The sequence below is a fragment of the Argentina silus genome (assembly GCF_951799395.1).
Source record: "Argentina silus genome assembly, chromosome: 17".
In the NCBI taxonomy this organism is placed as follows: domain Eukaryota; kingdom Metazoa; phylum Chordata; class Actinopteri; order Argentiniformes; family Argentinidae; genus Argentina; species Argentina silus.
This window is the reverse complement of record NC_139671.1, coordinates 483198-504516: the sequence shown is the minus strand read 5'-3', so window position 1 is coordinate 504516 and position 21319 is coordinate 483198. Positions and strand designations below refer to the sequence as shown.

Sequence of the window (21319 nt, the reverse complement as noted above, 5' to 3'; positions counted from 1 at the left end):
ACCTTACTGTCCAAACTACACCTACATCTGTCAGTCACCTTACTGTCCAAACTACACCTACACCTACATCTGTCAGTCACCTTACTGTCCAAACTACACCTACACCTACACCTACATCTGTCAGTCATCTCACTGTCTACATGATTACATCTACATTACATCTACATTACATCAACATCTACATTTACATTACATGGACATTAATGGCATTGAGCCTTTATCCGAAGCAACTTACAACAAATACACTTTTTTTTATTAACAGGAGAGAAACTTGTACAGGGGGGTAGTGGGGGTGAAGAGGTCTCTAGGGTTAGGGTTAGTACAGGGGGGTAGTGGGGGTGAAGGTCTCTAGGGTTAGGGTTAGTACAGGGGGGTAGTGGGGATGAAGAGGTCTTTAGGGTTAGGGTTAGTACAGGGGGGTAGTGGGGGTGAAGGTCTCTAGGGTTAGGGTTAGTACAGGGGGGTAGTGGGGGTGAAGGTCTCTAGGGTTAGGGTTAGGGTTAGTACAGGGGGGTAGTGGGGGTGAAGGTCTCTAGGGTTAGGGTTAGTACAGGGGGGTAGTGGGGGTGAAGGTCTCTAGGGTTAGGGTTATGGTTAGTACTGGGGGGGTAGTGTTAGGAGGGACCGTTAAGATGTAGCCTGAAGAGATGGGTCTTCAATCTATGGCAGAAGACTATTACTAACTATTACTAAATAGTTAAAAAAACTATGACTAAAACCCCTCATCGGTTTTTGAAGAGGAATGTGGCTCTGATCCAATAAGACTGACACTGACTTTACAAGAACGCTGTTACTGTACAGTAAAAGTTGTCATCTCACTGTCCCAACTATTACTACTGACACCGCAGTTAGATCCAATCTGAGGATGACTGCCATGGCAACACATTGGTTGGCAGTGATCAAATCAGACTGGCATTGACTTTACAAGAGCAGTGTGTCTGTTTTCTGGAAGACCAATAATATAGCATGACAGTCATAAAGATGGCTTGAACAAGCAATGATGAACTGTGTCAGGTGATCAGTCCCTGGAGATAATGTCTTATCTTTCTACCGTTCTCATATGCTTAAGACTTATAGAGTCTGAGACAGCTCTGAAGGAATCACACATTTTCCACATTCAAACTATCCGTCTGTCTGTCTGCCTGTCTGCCTGTTTGTTTGTCTGTCTGTCTGTCTGTTTGTCTGTCTGCCTGTCTGCCTGTCTGTCTGCCTGCCTGCCTGTCTGTGTCTGCCTGCCTGCCTGTCTGTCTGTCTGTCTGTCTGTCTGCCTGTTTGTCTGTCTGTCTGTCTGTCTGTCTGTCTGTCTGTCTGTCTGTCTGTCTGCCTGCTTGTCTTTCTGTCTGTCTGACTGACTGATTATCTGCCTGCTATAAAATCTATCAAATAAAACATGAAACGAACTTCATATTAAAGTCTACTATATTATAATATATATATATATATAAAAGAGGTTCTGATGACAAATGATTCAAACTGGCGGGGGAGGGGTGTAGTGACGTCACAGCCCCGCCCCTCCCGGTCTGATCGTCGTCTCCTCTCTTCCGGTTCTTCGGTCGGCGGCGTCTCATCACACATCTGATCTGTCTCCTAATCAGGTAAATATATATAGTATAATAATATAATCACACATTAACAGTATCTGGTGGAAGAGGACGAGTCATTTGGATGGTAGTTTATCGCTTTACGCTCCATTTCAACGTCTACCATGTTGTTTCTGTTCCATTGTCCGCCGGCGGCGGTGCGCCGTCCCTCCTGAGCCTTTATTATACAAGTAGAATGGATGATTTGAACAGGAATATCTAGAATATCTTCATCGGGTCAGGTAATGACTGGGTCACAGACGGATGAAACCGTCTGGGTTCTGGTTGTAAGTCCCTGGGCCGTGGGTGCCGCGGACAGCTACTTCCGCATCGTTGCTACTTCATGAATATGTAAAGACGGGACCGATCTCCTGTTGTCACAGGCAACAATCTGCCACGGATTTATTCTACTGATTTATTCTACTGATTTATTCTACTGATCGTTTCCCGTGTCCCAGCAGGACGGAGGTTAGGACCTGCAGTGTTTTGCGACTGTCCGAAATAGTCAGGAGAAATGATGTCCAAGTAGCAACACAATATGATCAACTGTTCTCCATGGAGAATAGAACAGTTTGTTCTTTCAGAGATCTGGGTCTTTATCAAGCCTCTTCTCCACCAACACCCTCCCCCTCCATAGAGGACAGAACATCTGGGATCCCCTCATTCCTGCCTGCTGTTATAATGCCTGAGACTTAAAGCATTGGGATCAGTATGCAACATTACTTGGAGTCATTACGTCATTCATAATAACCTATAATAATGTGTTTGTTTCACTTCTAGTAACGATGAATGTCCAACATGAAATATCCCTGCTTGTGGAGGAGATCCAACGCCTTGGCACTAAAGGTGAGCATCCAACTACTACAGGACCCTCGTTTTGAATACTGTAAAAATCACTAATCTGACATGAATTGGATTGGTGGAAGCGATGCAATGAAACGCTTGCTTTGACCAACCCAATCACAGTTAGATCAGTGATTTTCCTCCCAGGAAGTGAGGAAGGAAGGAAGGAAGGAAGTAAGGAAGGTAGGAAGGAAGGATGCATTTTGAAAGTATTGAAACGACGGGTTGTTCCTGGACCTCAGTCTCAGCCTGGTCCCAATCAGAACCTCCTCCGTTAGACCCACTGCCTCATGGCCTCAATAGTTGTGTTGGACTGGGGCTGGTACTGGGGGAGCGGCCATGTTTGTTTACACAGACATGCTGTCCTTGTATGCACCTCAGCTGCTGCAGTCTATTTCTGAACGGCTGGATTCAGCTTGATCCACATTTGACCCCCTTTATATTTGTAGGCCTGCTCATCTGTACATCAGGACATAGTGTATGTAAGAGTAGAGGCTGTGGGGGCAGAGCCGGGTATGACCAGAGTAGAGGCTGTGGGGGCAGACACCGGGTATGACCAGAGCCGGGTATGACCAGAGTAGAGGCTGTGGGGGCAGAGCCGGGTATGACCAGAGTAGAGGCTGTGGGGGCAGAGCCGGGTATGACCAGAGTAGAGGCTGTGGGGGCAGAGCCGGGTATGACCAGAGTAGAGGCTGTGGGGGCAGACACCGGGTATGACCAGAGTAGAGGCTGTGGGGGCAGACACCGGGTATGACCAGAGTAGAGGCTGTGGGGGCAGAGCCGGGTATGACCAGGTTGTTTAAATGTGGTGGTAAGATACTGAATGATTAAGAAGGTGTCATTGTTGTGCTCGATTAAGACTTTAATCAAATCAAATTGTATTGGTAACGTACATCACACACAGCCGTAAGTGATGTAGTGAAATAGTGTTGTAGCTCCTCGTACAACAACAATCAATAAATCAACAACACAATATAATAAGGTAGTAATAAAGCAATAAGTAATACTTAAGTAAAAAGTAATAAAAAGTAAAGGTATGATGCCAGGTTTCCGGTTCTAACCCCCGGTACGTCTGACAGATGCAGACGGGAAGTTGAGCGTGAAGTTCGGCGTCCTGTTCAACGACGACCGCTGCGCCAACATCTTTGAAGCTCTGGTCGGGACGCTGAGGGCCGCCAAGAAGAAGAAGATCGTCACCTTCCAAGGAGAGCTTCTCCTGCAAGGTGTCCATGACGACGTAGAGGTGGTGCTGTTACAGGAATGATGCAGGTGGAGGTGTGTGTGAGTGTATTCAGGTGACCAATCATCATAGGGCTTCTTGGAGGCATTACTATTAAATCTGAGCAGGCATCGAAAATGTCAATTTTGATAAGACTTTCAGGACATACACAAACATGTACAGGTAAAGAATGTAACATTTTGTATATCGCATTGGAATATTATTTTTCATAATGTTTACGGAGTATTTTATAAAGGTTAGAATATGAAATACACCTGTTAATAACAACGAAACACAGCCCAAAACAAACCCTTCAGACCCTAACAGAGATGTCACCAAATGGCAAATTTCATCTATTGTTTACACGGTCATTCTGCTACCTCTTGTGGACTTTGTATGACATTATTTGACCAATTCCTTTAGAGAAAAACTTTGATTCCAAGTGTTTCAAGAAAGACCTTTGCACATATAGATTTTGTATTCATGCTAGTGTCTAGCAGTTGACTACTTAATATTCAAGCTTTTATATGTTTGCAATAATGTCTTTTCTTGACCATCATACAAACCTTTGCCTTCAGGATAAGCAGGGGGGAAGAAGCCAATGAATGTCTTGTGCAATTCCTAGTAGTGTTGATTTGTTACAGGGAGATTTGTGCCAAATGAAAAGTTGGTTTTGTAATGTTTCTCAGGACACAATCAACGCAACCAAATGTGTTTAATGAACCGTTGGCTGAAATTAGATGGCTGATTTAGGACACGTTTGTTAGGCTTTTCATAAAAAGATTTATTTTCCTTCATTCCAGTTCTAGTGTTAAGTTATGGAAGCATTAGGTTAGTCCCTGTTGTATGAAATGATACTGATTTAAGTATTCAATGTTTGTCATGTTGCAGAAAGACACATTATGTATTGAATGTTCTCTTTTCTACCTGATTGGGAAGCGCAGATGACATTACCTTACTGTCTGCAACATTCAACGGTGCACCTCAGTCCGTGTTGTGTGCCAGACGTGTGAATGAACATGACCATGACCATGACCATGACCTGAACATGACCATGCACGGTGTTACTATTCAAAGAGGAAGCAATACATCTTATTGTGTTTGGGGAGAAAAATATGAAACATAACATGGGAAGCAATAGTAACTCTTCAAGAAAGTGGTGTGTGTGTGTGTGTGTGTGTGTGTTTGGTTGTTAGTTCAAACACCTGTGTGGTTGTTTGAACTAACACAGGTGTTTCCTCTGGTATAAACCAATGCTTTTACATTATATGTGATCAAAGTGCAGTTCCAAAGGCCATCATTGTCTTATTGGCAATAACAAGACATTCCTAAGAGATCAATGGAGATTTGAATTACTGTGGAATACACTGAAAATAAAGAAAAACCTTTGCAATTCCTGATGCCTGCTACATTTCATGATCGATGTCATATAACACGATATTCTGCATTACCTACATAACTGTCCTGCATGTCTGCGTCAAATCCACTGTCCTCTCTGTACTATGGAAGAATAAAATACACCTGGAAATGTCTTGCTGACTACTGGGTGCATTACTGGGGTTCATAACCATTACATGTCGAGAAGGTGGCCTCTCTTGTTGATGATGTAATACAGATTTAAGGACTAAGGTGTCACTGCGGTGCCACAATGGCCTCAGATAACCCGGCCAGGCCAATGCTCCAGGGATCCGAGTCGTCTTGGATTTCCCCTCTGTCCCCCAGCCTGCTGGACTTGGGACTCCCTCTCCAGGTCTAATAATAACCCCCAGCTCGGGGCGGGGGCGGGGGAGGGGCGGAGGGGGCGGGGCGGGGGAGGGGCGGAGGCCTGCGCCGCGCCGTGACGTGACGTGACGTGACGTGACGCGGCAGGAGGAAAACAGCGCCTGACTGATCTACATTCAGAGCAGGAATCAAAACAAGACGCGGACACGCCTTCTTCATAGCTCACCTTCCTTCTGCTGTCACAACTGCAGAAATCTGGATAGGAGAGAGAGAAAGGAAGAAGGTAGTGGCATACATCACCTGCAATCAAGAAGACAGAGGAATCGTTGCGCCAGAGCTCTCTGCGAAGCGGGGTTTTAAAATGGAATCTGCGGTCATGTCTGACAACGTTCGTCGGTAGGGAGGGAGGGAGGATGTGTTGATACCAGCAGCAGTAAAATGCCCAACCAGAAAAGCAACAAGGGGAAGAGAAACAAACGCACGAACAGTAGTGGAGATGAACAGGAAAATGGAGCCGTCGCTGCCGCCGCGACCGGAGGAGCGCCCGGGGTAGCAGCAGCTCTCCTGGGGGCGACGGCTGCACCGATCAACCAGCACACAAGTGGTAAGAGTGAAAATGTGTCAACATGCGAAGTTCTGGGTGCAATGGTGTTTATTCTCTCTGCGTGCCTCGCTGCACGACGTCCTGTACCAGACGTTCTCCAAACACGTTTCTTGTCCTCCGCAGCGATCATCCACGTTGTTTTGGCCAGGTTGTTTACGTGGTTTACGTGGTTTGAGGACCTTGTTTTAATTGGTCGTCGGGGATTGTGCCCGTGATCGTGTTTGTTGACACAGGCAGCAGACGTCAACGTTACAACGTTATCATCTGACGACGCGAACTGGACGGTTTGGCTGTGGCCTTGCTCAAGGGTGACTCTGACGCCTCTCTGCTCGTCTGCACTCTCAACATCAAACTTCATTTGATACCCACTCAGTACGAATCTGGCCCGAGTCGGATGAAGCAACAAACGAATGCTCATATACAGTTACATTTCATTTTACATTCACATACAGTTGGCTCAATAGGACACACACACACACACACACACACACAATGCATACATCTATAGAGTCGGATGAAGCAACAGTCATATACAGTTGGCCAAATGACACACACACACACACACACACACACACACACAAAATGCCTCCATCTATAGAGTTATTGATTGAATCCTTGCATTGCTCAGAGCCTCCGGTGTGAGGTTGAGTTCACCTTGGCAGCTGTGTTGGTGAGTCATGTTCCTATCAGAGACCCAGCGAGCGGTGCTGTTCCTGTAGCTCAATGAAGCTGGGACTGGGGGGTCGGAGGGTCTGGAGGGAGGTGGGGTCTGGGGGGTCTGGAGGGAGGTAGGGTTTGGGGGGTCTGGAGGGAGGTGGGGTCTGGAGGGCCTGGGGGGAGGTGGGGTCTGGGGGGTCTGGAGGGTCTGGAGGGAGGTAGGGTCTGGGGGGTTTGGGGGGTCTGGAGGGCCTGGGGGGAGGTAGGGTCTGGGGGGAGGTAGGGTCTGGGGGGAGGTAGGGTCAGTGAAGCTGGGTCTGGAGGGCCTGTGGAGCTGGGTCTGGAGGGTCGCTGGGTCTGGAGGGTCTGGGTCTGTGGGTCTGTGGGTCTGGGTCTGTGGGTCTGGGTCTGGGTCTGGAGGGCCTGTGGAGCTGGGCCTGGGTCTGGGTCTGTGGGTCTGGGTCTGGAGGGCCTGTGGAGCTGGGTCTGGAGGGTCTGTGGGTCTGGGTCTGGGTCTGGAGGGTCTGTGGGTCTGGGTCTGGGTCTGGAGGGTCTGTGGGTCTGGGTCTGGAGGGCCTGTGGAGCTGGGTCTGGGTCTGTGGGTCTGGGTCTGGAGGGCCTGTGGAGCTGGGTCTGGGTCTGTGGGTCTGGGTCTGGAGGGCCTGTGGAGCTGGGCCTGGGTCTGGGTCTGGGTCTGGAGGGTCTGGGTCTGGGTCTGGAGGGTCTGGGTCTGGGGGTCTGGGTCTGGGTTTGGAGGGTCTGGGTCTGGAGGGTCTGGGTCTGGGTCTGGAGGGTCTGGGTCTGGGTCTGGAGGGTCTGGGTCTGGGTCTGGGTCTGGGTCTGGAGGGTCTGGGTCTGGGTCTGGGTCTGGAGGGAGGTAAGGCTGTGTGTGACATTGTCACATCACGTGTAAAACCACAATTGAGAGAAGACTATAACCTGCCAGTGATGTACAGGAAATGGTAGGAGGAAACACACACACACACACACACACACACACACACACACACACACACACACACACAGGTATAGTACAAGTGCTCCTATAAAAAGCTGCAGTATTTCATGTGTAGGCCCTTCGCCCACAATAATCAGAAATGGAACAGAAGTGATTCACCGAAATCCAGGAGTGGCAGGGCAGGATGGGGCTCCACAGATACCCCAGATACGGCCAGGGGCTAGTCTTCCAGGGGCTAGTCTTCCAGGGGCTAGTCTTCCAGGGGCTAGTCTAGGGGGGCTAGTCTTCCAGGGGCTAGTCTTCCAGGGGCTAGTCTAGGGGGGCTAGTCTTCCAGGGGCTAGTCTAGGGGGCTAGTCTTCCAGGGGCTAGTCTAGGGGGCTAGTCTTCCAGGGGCTAGTCTAGGGGGCTAGTCTTCCAGGGGCTAGTCTAGGGGGGCTAGTCTTCCAGGGGCTAGTCTAGGGGGCTAGTCTTCCAGGGTCTAGTGGGGCTGGCTGGGGCTCCTCAGATACCCTGGTAGCAGATTCTAGTGCTCACTGGTGCTCGCCGACCAGGCGGCAAAGAGAACAGCCCCTCCCTACTTGCAAGCAATGGTCAGCCCCCAAACTCCTGCCTGATCACTCCGCTCTTAACTGTCCTTCCTAAAGACCTCTTCACCCCCGCTACCCCCCTGTACTAACCCTAACCCTAACCCCCCTGTACTAACCCTTACCCTAAAGACCTCTTCACCCCCGCTACCCCCCTGTACAGTTTCTCTACTGTAAATAATAATAAGAAATAAAAAAAAGTAATCCTTCCTTCTTCTAGCATTGTGAGTGTCAATGGCACCTGGTCTGAGCATACATTTGTTTTTCTTATGATGACTGATGTATTGATTATTCACTTACTTTAGACAAATGTACTTTGGATAAATGTTGCTTTATATAAAGGTGTCTGCTAAATGTCAAAAATGTAAATGTAAATGAAAAACAGACCCTAGCTTCCCAGGGCCCAGTCTGGTGCTTCATTAATGCTTTTCTCAGGTCTCTGTTGAAGGTGATCTCAGGGGTTAGCCCTAACCCCTAACCCTAACCCTAACCCCTAACCCCTAACCTGTTACCCTAACCCTGACCCTAACCCTGACCCTAGCCCTAACCCTAACCCTAGCCCTAGCCCCTAACCCTGACCCCAACCCTAACCCTAACCCTAACCCCTAACCCCTAACCCTAACCCCTAACCCTAACCCCTAACCCCAACCCTAACCCCTACCCCTAACCCTAACCCCTAACCCTAACCCAGGGGTTCTCCTGGTAACCCTAACCCTGACCCTAACCCTGACCCTAGCCCTAACCCCTAACCCTAACCCTAACCCCTAACCCTAACCCTGACCCTGACCCTAGCCCTAACCCTAACCCCTAACCCTAACCCTGACCCTGACCCTAGCCCTAACCCTAACCCCTAACCCTAACCCCAACCCTAACCCCTAACCCCAACCCTAACCCTGACCCTAACCCTAACCCCTAACCCTAACCCTAACCCTAACCCCTAACCCCGACCCAGGGGTTCTCCTGTCTTCACCTCTCTGCGTATTACACTGTGCACTAAACAGACATTTGCTCACTGTCTAATTCTGAGTGAACAAATAACTTCATGAACACTTTGGGGACTAAATCCTTTGTTATTGTATGTTATTTGTTCACTCAGAGCGTGAGATATTGTCAACATAACTTCCCAATAATGAAGTAATCATTATGGCGTATAAATGATTCTCTAATCTGTCCTGTTCATCATTAAACTCAAACACTTGTTTTCTCCTCTCTTTGTATTTCTCTGGATGTGTCCAACAAACATATGATAGAATGTGTATATATGTGTATAATGTGTATATATATATATATATTGAGTATATTTAATGTTTCATCATTGTGATGTTCCATAACTCTGCCTGTCATCCCTGAGTGACTCTGTGTCTGTGACCTCTGACCTCCAGAAGCCCCCTGTGCGACCCCCCTGGTGTGCAGCCTGGCCCGGCCCATCGACCTGGAGAAGGATGACTACCAGCGCGTCCTGTGCAACAGCGAGACCTGTCCCTACGGCAACTGGCTGCACCTGCAGTGCTTCTACGAGTGGGAGAGCAGCATCCTGGTGCAGTTCAACTGCATCGGCCGCGCCCGCAGCTGGAACGAGAAGCAGTGTCGTCAGAACATGTGGACCAAGAAGGGCTACGACCTGGCCTTCAGGTTCTGCTCCTGCCGGTGCGGCCAGGGCCACCTGAAGAAGGACACGGACTGGTACCAGGTCCGGCGTTCCCACGACGACCGCAAGAAGAAGGTTCTCCCCGAGAAGGGGCTGGGGCGGTCCGGGTGCGGTGGGTCTGCTGCTGGAGGGGGGGGGCTGGGGGGGTTGGGGGGGGCGGGGGCCTGTGGGGGGGTGGGGGGGGCCTGCGGGGGGGTCGGGGTGGACCCCGCAGAGGAGCTGAAGAGGGGGAAGGTACCAGTGCCGGGGGGGGGGAAGCTGGGCCTCCTGCCACGGAGGCCGTCAGTGGACCGCCAGAACTCTCAGGAGAGGGGGGTCCACCACGGAGGAGGAGGAGGGGGGGGCGGGAGGGGGAGGCCTGTTCTGTGGGTCTCTGGGGCCCCGCTCGCCCTGCGACTCCCCCGGCCAATCCCCTCCCTCAGGCTTCTCCTTCTTCTCCCCCCCGGCCTTCGTAGGAGGGGGAGGGGGAGGAGGGGGCGTCGGCCCCCGCAGCTCACGCCACCTCGGCGAGTTCCTGAAGAGCGCCGTTCACATGGAGAGCCACAGGAAGCACCTGCTGGCTGGCGCCATGCTGGGCCGCGGCATTGGGGGCGGGGCCCCCCACCTGGACCACGCCTCCTCCGCCCTGCCCCTCCCCCTCCTCCCCCGCCTCACTCCGGGGGGCGGGGACAACAACAACAGCAACCCTGTGCAGTTCCTGCGGAGGCTGGACCTATCAGAGCTGCTGACTCACGTCCCCCGCCACAAGCTGAACACCTATCACGTCCGCATGGAGGACGACGCCCATGCCGGCCAGGGGGAGGAGCTACGGCGGTTCATCCTATCGGCTCTCAGCGCCAGCCACAGGAACGTGGTGAAGTGCTCCCTGTGTCGCCGGGCGCTGCCGGTGTTCCAACAGTTCCCCCTGGTGGACGGAACGCTGTTCCTCAGCCCCTCCCGGCATGATGACATCGACTACGACGTGCCCTGTCACCTGCAAGGTGAGGCTGGGGGAGGCTGGGGGAGGCTAGGGGAGAGAGGCTGGGGGGCTGGGAGAGGCCGGGGGAGGCTGGGTGAGGTAGACGTCAGAGGACGGGCTCATCGTAATGCATGGAACGGAATGGGGAATGGTATTGTTTGATACCATCCCTGATTCCGTTCTGCCCATTACGATGAGCCCGTCCTCCGATTTCTACCTCCACCAGCCTCCCCTGCTAGGGACAGTATCTGTCTCGGGAAAACGTGATGAATCAGTTGGTGTCTGGTTTATGTGAATGGGAGCGAATACAAACACACTGTAACATTACATAACCAAAGACCTGTCGTCCCCCAGAACCGGCCATAATCTGAATGAAATATGAGACAATATGAAAACTGTTGAGGAATTACTATAGTGGTCCTTAGTGAGTCCAGTCTGACTGACGCCCCTCAGCGTGAGTCTGACTGACGCCCCTCAGCGTGAGTCTGACTGACGCCCCTCAGCGTGAGTCTGACTGACGCCCCTCAGAGTGAGTCTGACTGACGCCCCTCAGCGTGAGTCTGACTGACGCCCCTCAGCGTGAGTCTGACTGACGCCCCTCAGCGTGAGTCTGACTGACGCCCCTCAGCGTGAGTCTGACTGACGGCCCTCAGCGTGACGGGTCTGCATGGTACAGACCGGTTCTGAGGTCGTCCTCCCGACAGGCTCAGCTGGGGTCAGGAGGTGGAGAATGATCAGCTAGGTTGTGTTGGGAGCTTCCTGCTTGGATAGAGGTGTGTGTGTGTGTGTGTGTGTGTGGTGTGTGGTGTGTGTGTGGTGTGTGTGTCAGACAGGTACGGTGTAGAATTCAGCCTCTGTTGACGGCTGATAAGCTGCGGTTGAGTAAAGTGTAAAGTAAAGTGGCTGCTAGCAAATGATTTAACACAGCAGCAGCTCGTGTGTGTGTGTGTGTGTGTGTGTGTGTGTGTGTGTGCGCGTGCGTGCGTGCGTGCGTGCGTGCGTGCGTGCGTGTGCGTGTCCGCGTGCGTGCGTTCCTGACAGACAGGGATTTAACAGTACGACGTGTTTCTTAAATCATTTCTTAAGTTGTTATTACGGTTTTCATGTGTCACATGATTCTAGCCACCTTCAGTTAGTTACTATGACAGTAATGAGCTCTGTGGTGACAGGTTAGCCTGAGGCTACCTACAGACGGTCTAGACTACCTACAGACGGTCTAGGCTACCTACAGACGGTCTAGGCTACCTACAGACGGTCTAGGCTACCTACAGACGGTCTAGACTACCTACAGACGGTCTAGGCCACAGCACCCTGCAGTCCCTAACCTGGCACAGGAAGACAAATGACTTTCATTATGGACTAAATTACTGAATTATGCCACATTCATTTTATCAAGCATGTTATGCATATGAATGGGATCAAACTATGGGGTAGATTCTTTACATAAACAGCTTCTTAGTAGCTGTTCACCGTGTAAGTATGAATTTAAATGAATTAAAACTGTGACATGAATTAATTAATTAAGTGAATGCTCTTGCTTTGATCTACAGCGTCGACACCCTTTGATGTTCACCACTGAGTTAATCAGTTCATCTGGGGTGGGTTGAGGATTGCTGCTAAAGAGGTCTATTGTGTGTGTGTGTGTGTGTGTGCGTGTGCGTGTGTGTGTGTGTGTGTGTGTGTGTGTGTGTCTGTGTGTGTGTTTAAAGGGCGTCTGATGCATCTCTACGCCGTCTGCGTTGACTGCCTAGAGGGCGTCCACAAGATCGTGTGCATCAAGTGTAAGTCCCGGTGGGACGGAAGCTGGCACCAGCTGGGCACCGTGTATACCTACGACATCCTGGCCGCCTCCCCCTGCTGCCAGGTGAGGGCACACCCGGTTACCTACCACTACTGAGACAGGCAGGCCAGGGGAGGCTGGCGGAGGTAGAACACCAGGGGAGGCTGGCTGAGGTAGAACACCAGGGGAGGCTGGCGGAGGTAGAACACGATAACATTCCTTATTCCGTTCCATGCATTACAGTGAGCCCGTCCTCTGATGTCTACCTCCACCAGCCTCCCCTGGTGTTCTACCTCCCCCAGCCTCCCCTGGTGTTCTACCTCCCCCAGCCTCCCCTGGTGTTCTACCTCCCCCAGCCTCCCCTGGTGTTCTACCTGCCCCAGCCTCCCCTGGTGTTCTACCTGCCCCAGCCTCCCCTGGTGTTCTACCTCCCCCAGCCTCCCCTGGTCTGTCTCTGTGGTTGAACATCAGGTTTTGCTTCCTTGGCAGATGGTAGTATCTAACTCTTCCTCTGAAGGACGTGACATCATGGCTGCTCTCCCACGTTGCCCCCGGAGACCTGGCCCAGGTCCACACTGAGCTGGGTCACATTATCGACACATCATCAGCGCTGTTTCAGCATCTGTGGTGAATGTGTAGCAATGTCAGTCCAGTCCAGCCCAGTCCAGTTCAGCCCAGCCCATTTTGGCCCAATTCAGCCCAGCTCAGCCCAGCTCAGCCAGTTCAGCCCAGTTCAGCCCAGTTCAGCCCAGCTCAGCCCAGCTCAGCCAGTTCAGCCCAGTTCAGCCCAGTTCAGCTCAGTTCGGCTCTGTAGTGTGAATTAGTGTTTAGAGAGCACTCTCTCTGAGCTCCAGTCTGCATTCGCTGTCCTGCAGAAAGGATTTGTTGGGCTGAGGTTGGTGCTTAATGCTGGAAAGACAAAATCTGTTACTTACCAAACCACAGAAAAATGTATCTGATTTATGCATATGTGCTTTGGGTGGTGCCCCCATTGAGCGAGTCCCCACTTAGAAATACCTGTAGAAATACCTGTAGAAATACCTGTAGAAATACCTGGGCAGTACATTTGGTTTGACAAAGACTTGACGTTCAGAAAACCTATGGAGGAGCTTGTTAAAAAGTTCAGATTTAAGGTGGGCGTCTTTTCTAGGAATAGACCTTGTCTTTCCCTGAACAGCAGACAGCAGATTGTGCAATCAACCTTCATGCCAGGGCTTGATTTCGGTGATGCGATCTCCCAGAATGCAGCAGCCACGACTCTTAAACCGTTGGTTGCCGTCTACCACAGCGCCCTTCTCCTTGTGGTCCTGGAGCCTAACGGCTGTGTCCCTGTGTTTCCCCCGCAGGCCCGTCTCAACTGTAAGCACTGCGGGAAGCCGGTGGTCGATGTTCGCGTGGGGATGCAGTACTTCTCTGAGTACAGCAATGTGCAGCAGTGCCCCCACTGCGGGAACCTGGACTACCACTTCGTCAAGCCATTCTCCTCCTTCAAAGTCCTGGAAGCTTATTGACAAACGTTGTCTCTGCATGCTAGTCACGGTTCTCTGGTTTCTCTCTCTGTTTTTATATCTAGGCGACTTTCCCCTTCGGCCGTCCAGACGTGGTGCTGGGGTTTACCTTCTGTTTCTGTCTTCTTTCTTTCGTATGTGTAGAAAAGAACAGTTCTGACTCCACTAAAGAGAGGCTCCACGACAAGCATCTATCATTTTGGAAAAGACGAAGTTATATTTAGTTCTCTAGAAGTCATTTGAGGTTTTGGAACTGGCTGGCACTTCTAAAACACAAGCAACACATCCTACTGTGACAAGTGAATGTATCTGTATGCCAAATTTGCTTTTTTTTTTTACAAAAAACAAAAGGATGAAAAAAATCTGTAATAAAGGAGTTGAAAGCTGCATTGTGTTGGTGTGTGTGTGTTTCAACAGCGGGTCTTCTGTTACCTGCGCCTGAGGAATAAGGAACGATTCATTCATTTGAATGATTTGAATGATTTTCAGAGGCTGCGTTGTCCGCATGGTTCTGAAAGGAGAATGACCATTTAGGAACAGACTGTCCACACAGCAGTTTTCCAGCCTGTCTTCCATCACCAGTGACGGGGAGGGCGTCGTCTGGCGTTGATGAGGAATGTGACCCGGGTTGGGAGCCGACCTCCAGTTAGGTTACCCATAATGCCAAGGTGTAGACAGTATACTGCTGTGATTGTAAATACTGTTGGAGCAGGGAGAGAGCAGGACTGCTGTTTAAAGACTACAGCGCCCTGTGTAAGTAATGGGACAGCGCCCTGTGTAAGTAATGGGACAGTGCCCTGTGTAAGTAATGGGAGTGAAGCATTATTTCTTCTTTTGACTCTGGAGGTCTTCTCTGGGGGTCTTTGGTGATGCTCTGGCAGGCCTGGAGGTCTTCTCTGGGGGTCTTCTCTGGGGGTCTTTGGTGATGCTCTGGCAGGCCTGGAGGTCTTCTCTGGGGGTCTTCTCTGGGGGTCTTCTCTGGTGATGCTCTGGCAGGCCTGGAGGTCTTCTCTGGAGGTCTTCTCTGGGGGTCTTCTCTGGTGATGCTCTGGCAGGCCTGGAGGTCTTCTCTGGGGGTCTTCTCTGGGGGTCTTCTCTGGTGATGCTCTGGCAGGCCTGGAGGTCTTCTCTGGAGGTCTTCTCTGGGGGTCTTCTCTGGTGATGCTCTGGCAGGCCTGGAGGTCTTCTCTGGGGGTCTTCTCTGGGGGTCTTCTCTGGTGATGCTCTGGCAGGCCTGGACTGCAGCCATCTTCACTTGTTGTTTGCTTTGAGGCCGTTTTAGTGGAGCAGGAACTGCTGCTTCAGTGTGTGGGATCCATGGCCGACTTTACAAGGAAACAGCACATGATCTTGGCAGCAGGTTTCAGCCATGCTGACTGGACTTGTAGAAACATGACGCCTCTGTGTACCAACGCTGGCAGTTATCAATAACACTGATTGATTGTTTTGATGTGGGCATATGCCACAGTGTTATCTGAGTACTGGTTACAGTAATGAAACCACCCATATGTAAGACAGTTTAGCTGGTTAACAGCTAAATGATAATTATATGCATAGCAATGAGCCTGTCCTCCGATTTCTACCTCCACCAGCCTTCCTTGACTGTTCTACTAGTCCAGCAGTCACATGGGTCCTCCCCCGTCTCTCCCATCTGTGCTGTGATTGAGTCTGTTACTGAGTCTGTTACTGAGTCTGTTACTGTGGCAGAGCGATGGGAGGCCAGAGAAACGAGACTAGTCTGAATGCACTTTCTCTCTCTCTCCATCCTTCTCTCTCTCTCTCTCCCTCCTTCTCTCTCTCTCTCTCCCTCCTTCTCTCTCTCTCCATCCTTCTCTCTCTCTCTCTCTCCATCCTTCTCTCTCTCTCTCTCCCTCCTTCTCTCTCTCTCCATCCTTCTCTCTCTCTCTCTCTCCATCCTTCTCTCTCTCTCTCTCCATCCTTCTCTCTCTCTCTCTCCCTCCTTCTCTCTCTCTCCATCCTTCTCTCTCTCTCTCTCTCTCTTTCTCTGTCTTGCTCTCTCTCCCTCCTTCTCTCTCTCTCACACACACACACACACACACACTATTCACAGTACATACTGCATTGCAAAACTGTCACAGTAAATCAGGTCATAAGTTAAAGGGATAGTTTACTTTTTTACACCTAATAGTCAGATGGCTCCTGTGAAGATGTGATCTTCACCATCAAAGACTTCATTTGTTGACATGTTTTAAACTGTGGTGTTGATGTCCAGGACCCTGTCATTGAATCCATTCATCATACCTCTGCCAAAGTTGAACCTTTTTCAAAATGGCACCTTAAACAGTTGATTGTCTGTTCATTGTGTTTGTGGGCTCCGGCTCCCGGTGGTGAGGTGTTGCAGAGGAACGCGGACAGAGAAGGAGGTTTGTGTCTCGCACCTCCACTGTTCTCGTATTGGAGCTTGTGTCTGTTGCCCTGTTCTTAGCTGCAGGATGTTGAAGTAGGTTTTTTCAGTAACATCTCTTTGGGAAGACACTGCCCCGGCCTGTTAGGCAGCAGCTTGTCTGAGCGTTAGCTGTCTGCCAGACCTTCACAGCTCCTCATCCTGAAGTTAAACAACTCTGAACCGTGGATGACAATTCCTCCTGGCACATGGACTACTTTCAGGGTAAGGAACCATCTGACTATAAGGTGTAAAACAGTGAACTATCCCTTTAACCCTACTCGCCTCCATGTCCCACTGACTCCTCTCCTCTCCCCTCCCCTCTCCTCTCCTCTCCTCTCCTCTCCTCTCCTCTCCTCTCCTCTCCTCTCCTCTCCTCTCCCTCCTCCTACAGCGGACTAGGATAGGGACTGTTAATGCTTGTGTTGCCGTTTACAGAGTTACAAAACCTTGTTCCATCAATTAAAGTTCAATTTAATTTCCTCAAAAAGTTCCTGTGACTTTAACATCTGACGTGTCTCCAGCATCAACCCCAGGCCTGGCCGGTGGGGTGGAGATCAGTGGTAGTGAATCTGTGGAAGGAGACTGTGGAAGGAGACTGTGGTGAAATGACACTTTTTCTCAATCGTTTAGACACGTTTCCTGAAACTATAGCTTCATTTCTCAAAACTCTAAACACAAAACTGAAGAGTCAACCATTTTGTCAAAAAAAATGAAACACTGCACTCAAAACCATGTTCTCTCTTCAAATGTTCTCTCTTCTCCAAACTGATTCTTTCCACCAAAACGACACACAGCTATCATATTTTTAGTTTCGCAGTCTGGAGTCTTGTTGTTGATACATGAGCCTCAATAATTCCATTTTTTGTGTGTATACAATGGAGAAAACCTGTAAGTATGAAAGGCGCCATCTGGTGGCCACAGGTAGACGGTGAAACAGATGTGTAACGGGACACCTTCCTCAAGGTGAAGAGAAAAGCATCTCTGACATCGGCCTGGAACAGCCTCAGTGACTGATGTCTCTGTCATGTCTGTCTGCTGGCTGGGGGAGGCTGGGGGAGGCTGGGGGAGGCTGGGGGAGGCAGACATCAGAGGACAGCCTCGTTGTAATGTGTGGAATGGAATCAGGCCGCACGTGTGTTTGATACCGTTCCCCTTTTTGACTAATTTGCTCCTAAAAACCAGACCCAAACTAAACCGCTTCTAATATCAGAAATGTTCCCATCAGATGCTGAAGCAGGAGGCCGTTTGATGGGAACACCTTGAAGTGTGTGGATCTGCTTACATCATAGCTCAGAATAACACACTGCACATGACAAGAAGATAAACTGATCAATAATCAAATTACTAATCAAATAAAAGCAGAATTTGGGCCCAATTATGGGCCCGTCTGGCTTAAGAGGTTAACCAGTAACAACATGGCTCTGACGAAGGTCTTTACGATCCCAAAACTTTAGTTAATAAAATGTAAACGATGATGCATTGATCCTGAGTGTGTGGAAACACCACATAAAACACTTGGAACTCTGGGTGGTGAGTGTTCCAGAACTCTCTGTCAGTTGGTGAGTTAACCCAGCCTCTGACCTCTCAGGTTACGAGAAACAGAAAGGCCAGTATAAGAACCCTCTCTAGAGACAGACCAGGGGAGGCTGGCGGAGGTAGAAATTGGAGGACAGGGCTCATCGTAATGCGTGGAAAGGAATGAGGAATAGTATCAACCTCATTCTATTCCATGTTTGATACCATTCCTCATTCCATTCCAGGCATCACAATGAGCCCGTCCTCCGATTTCTACCTCCGCCAGCCTCCCCTGGAGGGAGGCCAGTAGAGGCTGTGCTGATGCAGTACAACCTGTGCTGAAGGGGATGTACTCTTACATAGAAGCTTCTTTTCCTTCGGGTTGCCATGGAAACTCCTGCATGGAAGTGGATGGTCCATCTGTAATTAAGCTGTGATGAAGTGGCCAGGTGTCCATACACACACACACACACACACACACACACACACCACATAGACGCACACACACACACACACACCACATAGACGCACGCACACACACACACGCACACACACACACCACATAGACGCACGCACGCGCACACACACACACACCACATAGATGCACGCACGCACGCGCACACACACACACACACACACACCACATAGATGCACACACACACACGCACACACACCACATAGACGCACACGCACACACTTCTCATACACACACACACACACACACACCACAAAGACACACACACACACACACACGCAAATGCACACCCACACACACACACAATGTAAAACTGAGACACAGATCAACGCACCCAAACGTCTATAAGATCTTTATTGAAGTTACATCATAAGTTGGCTCAGAAGGAAACACAACGCAAGACATCCTGGTGGCCAACAGTGATGCTGTTTGATTAATACCACATTCTGGCTGGTACTAGATATCTTAAAGGCTGCAATGATTAATCTTTTCTTCCCACCGAATCTTTGGTTAGGCTTACATGTATTTGATTAGGCCTACATGTATTTGATTAGGCCTACGTGTATTTGGTTAGGCCTACATGTATTTGATTAGGCCTACATGTATTTGGTTAGGCCTACATGTATTTGGTTAGGACTACATCTTTTTTTTTTTAAAGCTGTAAAATTACAGTAAATTACAGTATCTGTCTGCTGTTATCTGGGATACAACTTCAACACACTTCTTCTTCTAGAACACTTCACCACATCAGTCACACAGCCTAGACTAACCCTATCTCAGTCCTAACACACAGCCTAGACTAACCCTATCTCAGTCCTAACACACAGCCTAGACTAACCCTATCTCAGTCCTAACACACGGCCTAATGCTAACGCTAACACTCACTCAGCAGCTGACCTCAGGAGCTCAGCTGGCCTTCTTGGAGTTCTTCTTCTTTGGTGTCTGCTTCCTGGAGGACTGTGGTTTGGGGGGCTGGGGCTTGGAGGGTTTCTGGGCCTGCTGGGGTGTGGTGGTGGTGGGGGTACTGGTGGAGGGAGCTGCCTTCGCCTCCGCAGGTCCTGGGACCGGATCAGGCTTGTTCTGGGCCTTGTTCTCTACCTTCACTGGTACTGGTACTGGTTTAGAAACCTCCTCTACCTTCACTGGTACTGGTACTGGTTTAGAAACCTCCTCTACCTTCACTGGTACTGGTACTGCCACTGGTACTGGTTTAGAAACCTCCTCTACCTTCACTGCTACTGGTACTGGTTTAGAAACCTCCTCTACCTTCACTGCTACTGGTACTGCCACTGATACTGAAGCTGGTGCTGGTTCAGATGACTGCTGGGCCTCCTCTACTTTCACCGGTACTGGTTTAGATGCTTCCTCCACCTTCACTGGTTCGACCACTGGTTCAGCTACTGGTTTAGATGCTTCCTCCACCTTCATTGGTACGACCACTGGTTTAGCTACTGGTTTAAATGCCTCTTCTGTCTTTGATTGTACTGGTTTAGATGCCTCCTCTTCTACCTTCACTGGTTCCTCATCTGGTACCGGTGTTGATTCAGAGGGCTTCTGTACCTCTTCTACATTCACTGGTACCACCACTGCTTCTGCCACTGGTTCTGGCTGGGCGGGTTTCTGGGCCTCTGCTGGTTCCCTGACCTCCTCCTCTTCTTCTTCGCTGTCAGAGTCGTCACCATCACCTCCGGCAGAGGGGGTCAAGAAGGAGGCGGCGAACTCGGACAGCCGGACCTGTTCGGCCCTCAGACGTGCCATCTCCTCCGTCAGGACCGGCTCGTCCAGGATGGCCAGGACGGCGCTGGGGATGACCTCCCCCTCCTCGCCTCCCCCCCCCCCCACGGGGCCCCCTGGGCCTTGCCGGATCTCCTTGATCTTGGTGTAGAGGCCCTGCCTCTCATCCTGCAGGGCTCGGCACAGATTCTCCAGCTTGTCGATCCTCACCACGAAGAACTCAAACTCCTTCTCCTTGTTACACCTCTGTGGGAGGGGGAAGGGGAGGGGGGGGGGGGGGGGGAGTCAGAAAAGGACACATTGGCCTCTAACCCCTAATAGCCTAAACCCTTAGCCCCTTGTGGAGGTCCAAGAGGACTGGGTAGGATACACACATCTACACACATCTACACACACATCTACACAGTAGAGACCAGCGTGGTGTCTGGACGGTACGGTGGACATGGTTGTGATATGACAGGTGTGGTGATGTGTGTGTATATGTACCTCTTCAATCATCTCCATCAGGGCTTTGTTACAGCTCTCAAACCGTTCCTTCCAAACGCTCGACTCCTTGTCCAGCTTCCTCATCTTCTTTGTCATCTGGGGGGCGAAATGTGTTGTGTTACTAAGTAAGTTTCAAAGTTTCTCTCCTGTTAAAAAAAAAAACTGTGACTGCCTATGGCCCTAACCCCTAACCCTAACCCTAACCATAACCCCTAACCCTAACCATAACCCCTAACCCTAACCCTGGTCTGAGCTTTGATTACTTTGTCTTATGATGACTGTTGGATAGATGATTCACTTACTTAAACAAATGTATTTGTTGTAAGTCGCTTTGGATAAAGGCTAAATGCCATAAATGTAAATGTTACACAAACATGTTCATGAAATATCTTCAGTTATTTATATGGATGGAAAAACCTTGTTTAAAATGTTGTTAAAGATGAGGCAGTGCTGTTATTTCTGCCGCGGTCTGCTGAGGTGAGTCACGGGGGATTTAAGGACGGTTTGTTTTGGTGGCGTTGTGTTTCCATACCTTCTCCATTTCGTTTTTGAAGCTGGCGTAAACGTCGTTGCTCTTAGACAGCGTCGTCTGGAACTCATCAAACTTCTGAGAGTACAGGACCAGCTGGGGAGAGACAGA

General features: G+C 50.1%; 3 protein-coding genes across 3 annotated transcripts in view; 2 read left to right on the top strand and 1 right to left on the bottom strand.

The window, feature by feature from the left end:
- Positions 1-1501: 1501 nt before the first annotated feature.
- On the top strand, positions 1502-5174 carry abracl (ABRA C-terminal like). The gene is made up of 3 exons (XM_083688322.1): positions 1502-1595; positions 2361-2426; positions 3503-5174. Exons 2-3 carry the CDS (start codon positions 2366-2368, stop codon positions 3685-3687), a joined length of 246 nt encoding a protein of 81 aa, XP_083544448.1. The 5' UTR covers positions 1502-1595; positions 2361-2365; the 3' UTR covers positions 3688-5174.
- A 365-nt stretch (positions 5175-5539) lies between these two features.
- Positions 5540-14449, top strand: heca (hdc homolog, cell cycle regulator). Its single transcript, XM_083688469.1, is given in 5 exon segments — positions 5540-5968; positions 9551-10128; positions 10130-10796; positions 12484-12638; positions 13901-14449. Coding segments are annotated over 5 exon segments (1731 nt in total). The 5' UTR covers positions 5540-5802; the 3' UTR covers positions 14066-14449.
- Positions 14450-19883: 5434 nt separating this feature from the next.
- The window catches only part of txlnba (taxilin beta a), a gene marked incomplete at both ends in the record, with an annotated part of 21968 nt that continues 20532 nt past the window's right edge, over positions 19884-21319 (bottom strand). Inside the window, 4 exons of the mRNA XM_083688715.1 lie at positions 19884-19898; positions 19945-20439; positions 20680-20775; positions 21212-21304. Of these exons, the coding sequence (XP_083544841.1) occupies positions 19884-19898; positions 19945-20439; positions 20680-20775; positions 21212-21304 (699 nt within the window). The remainder of the gene's footprint in view (positions 19899-19944; positions 20440-20679; positions 20776-21211; positions 21305-21319) is intronic.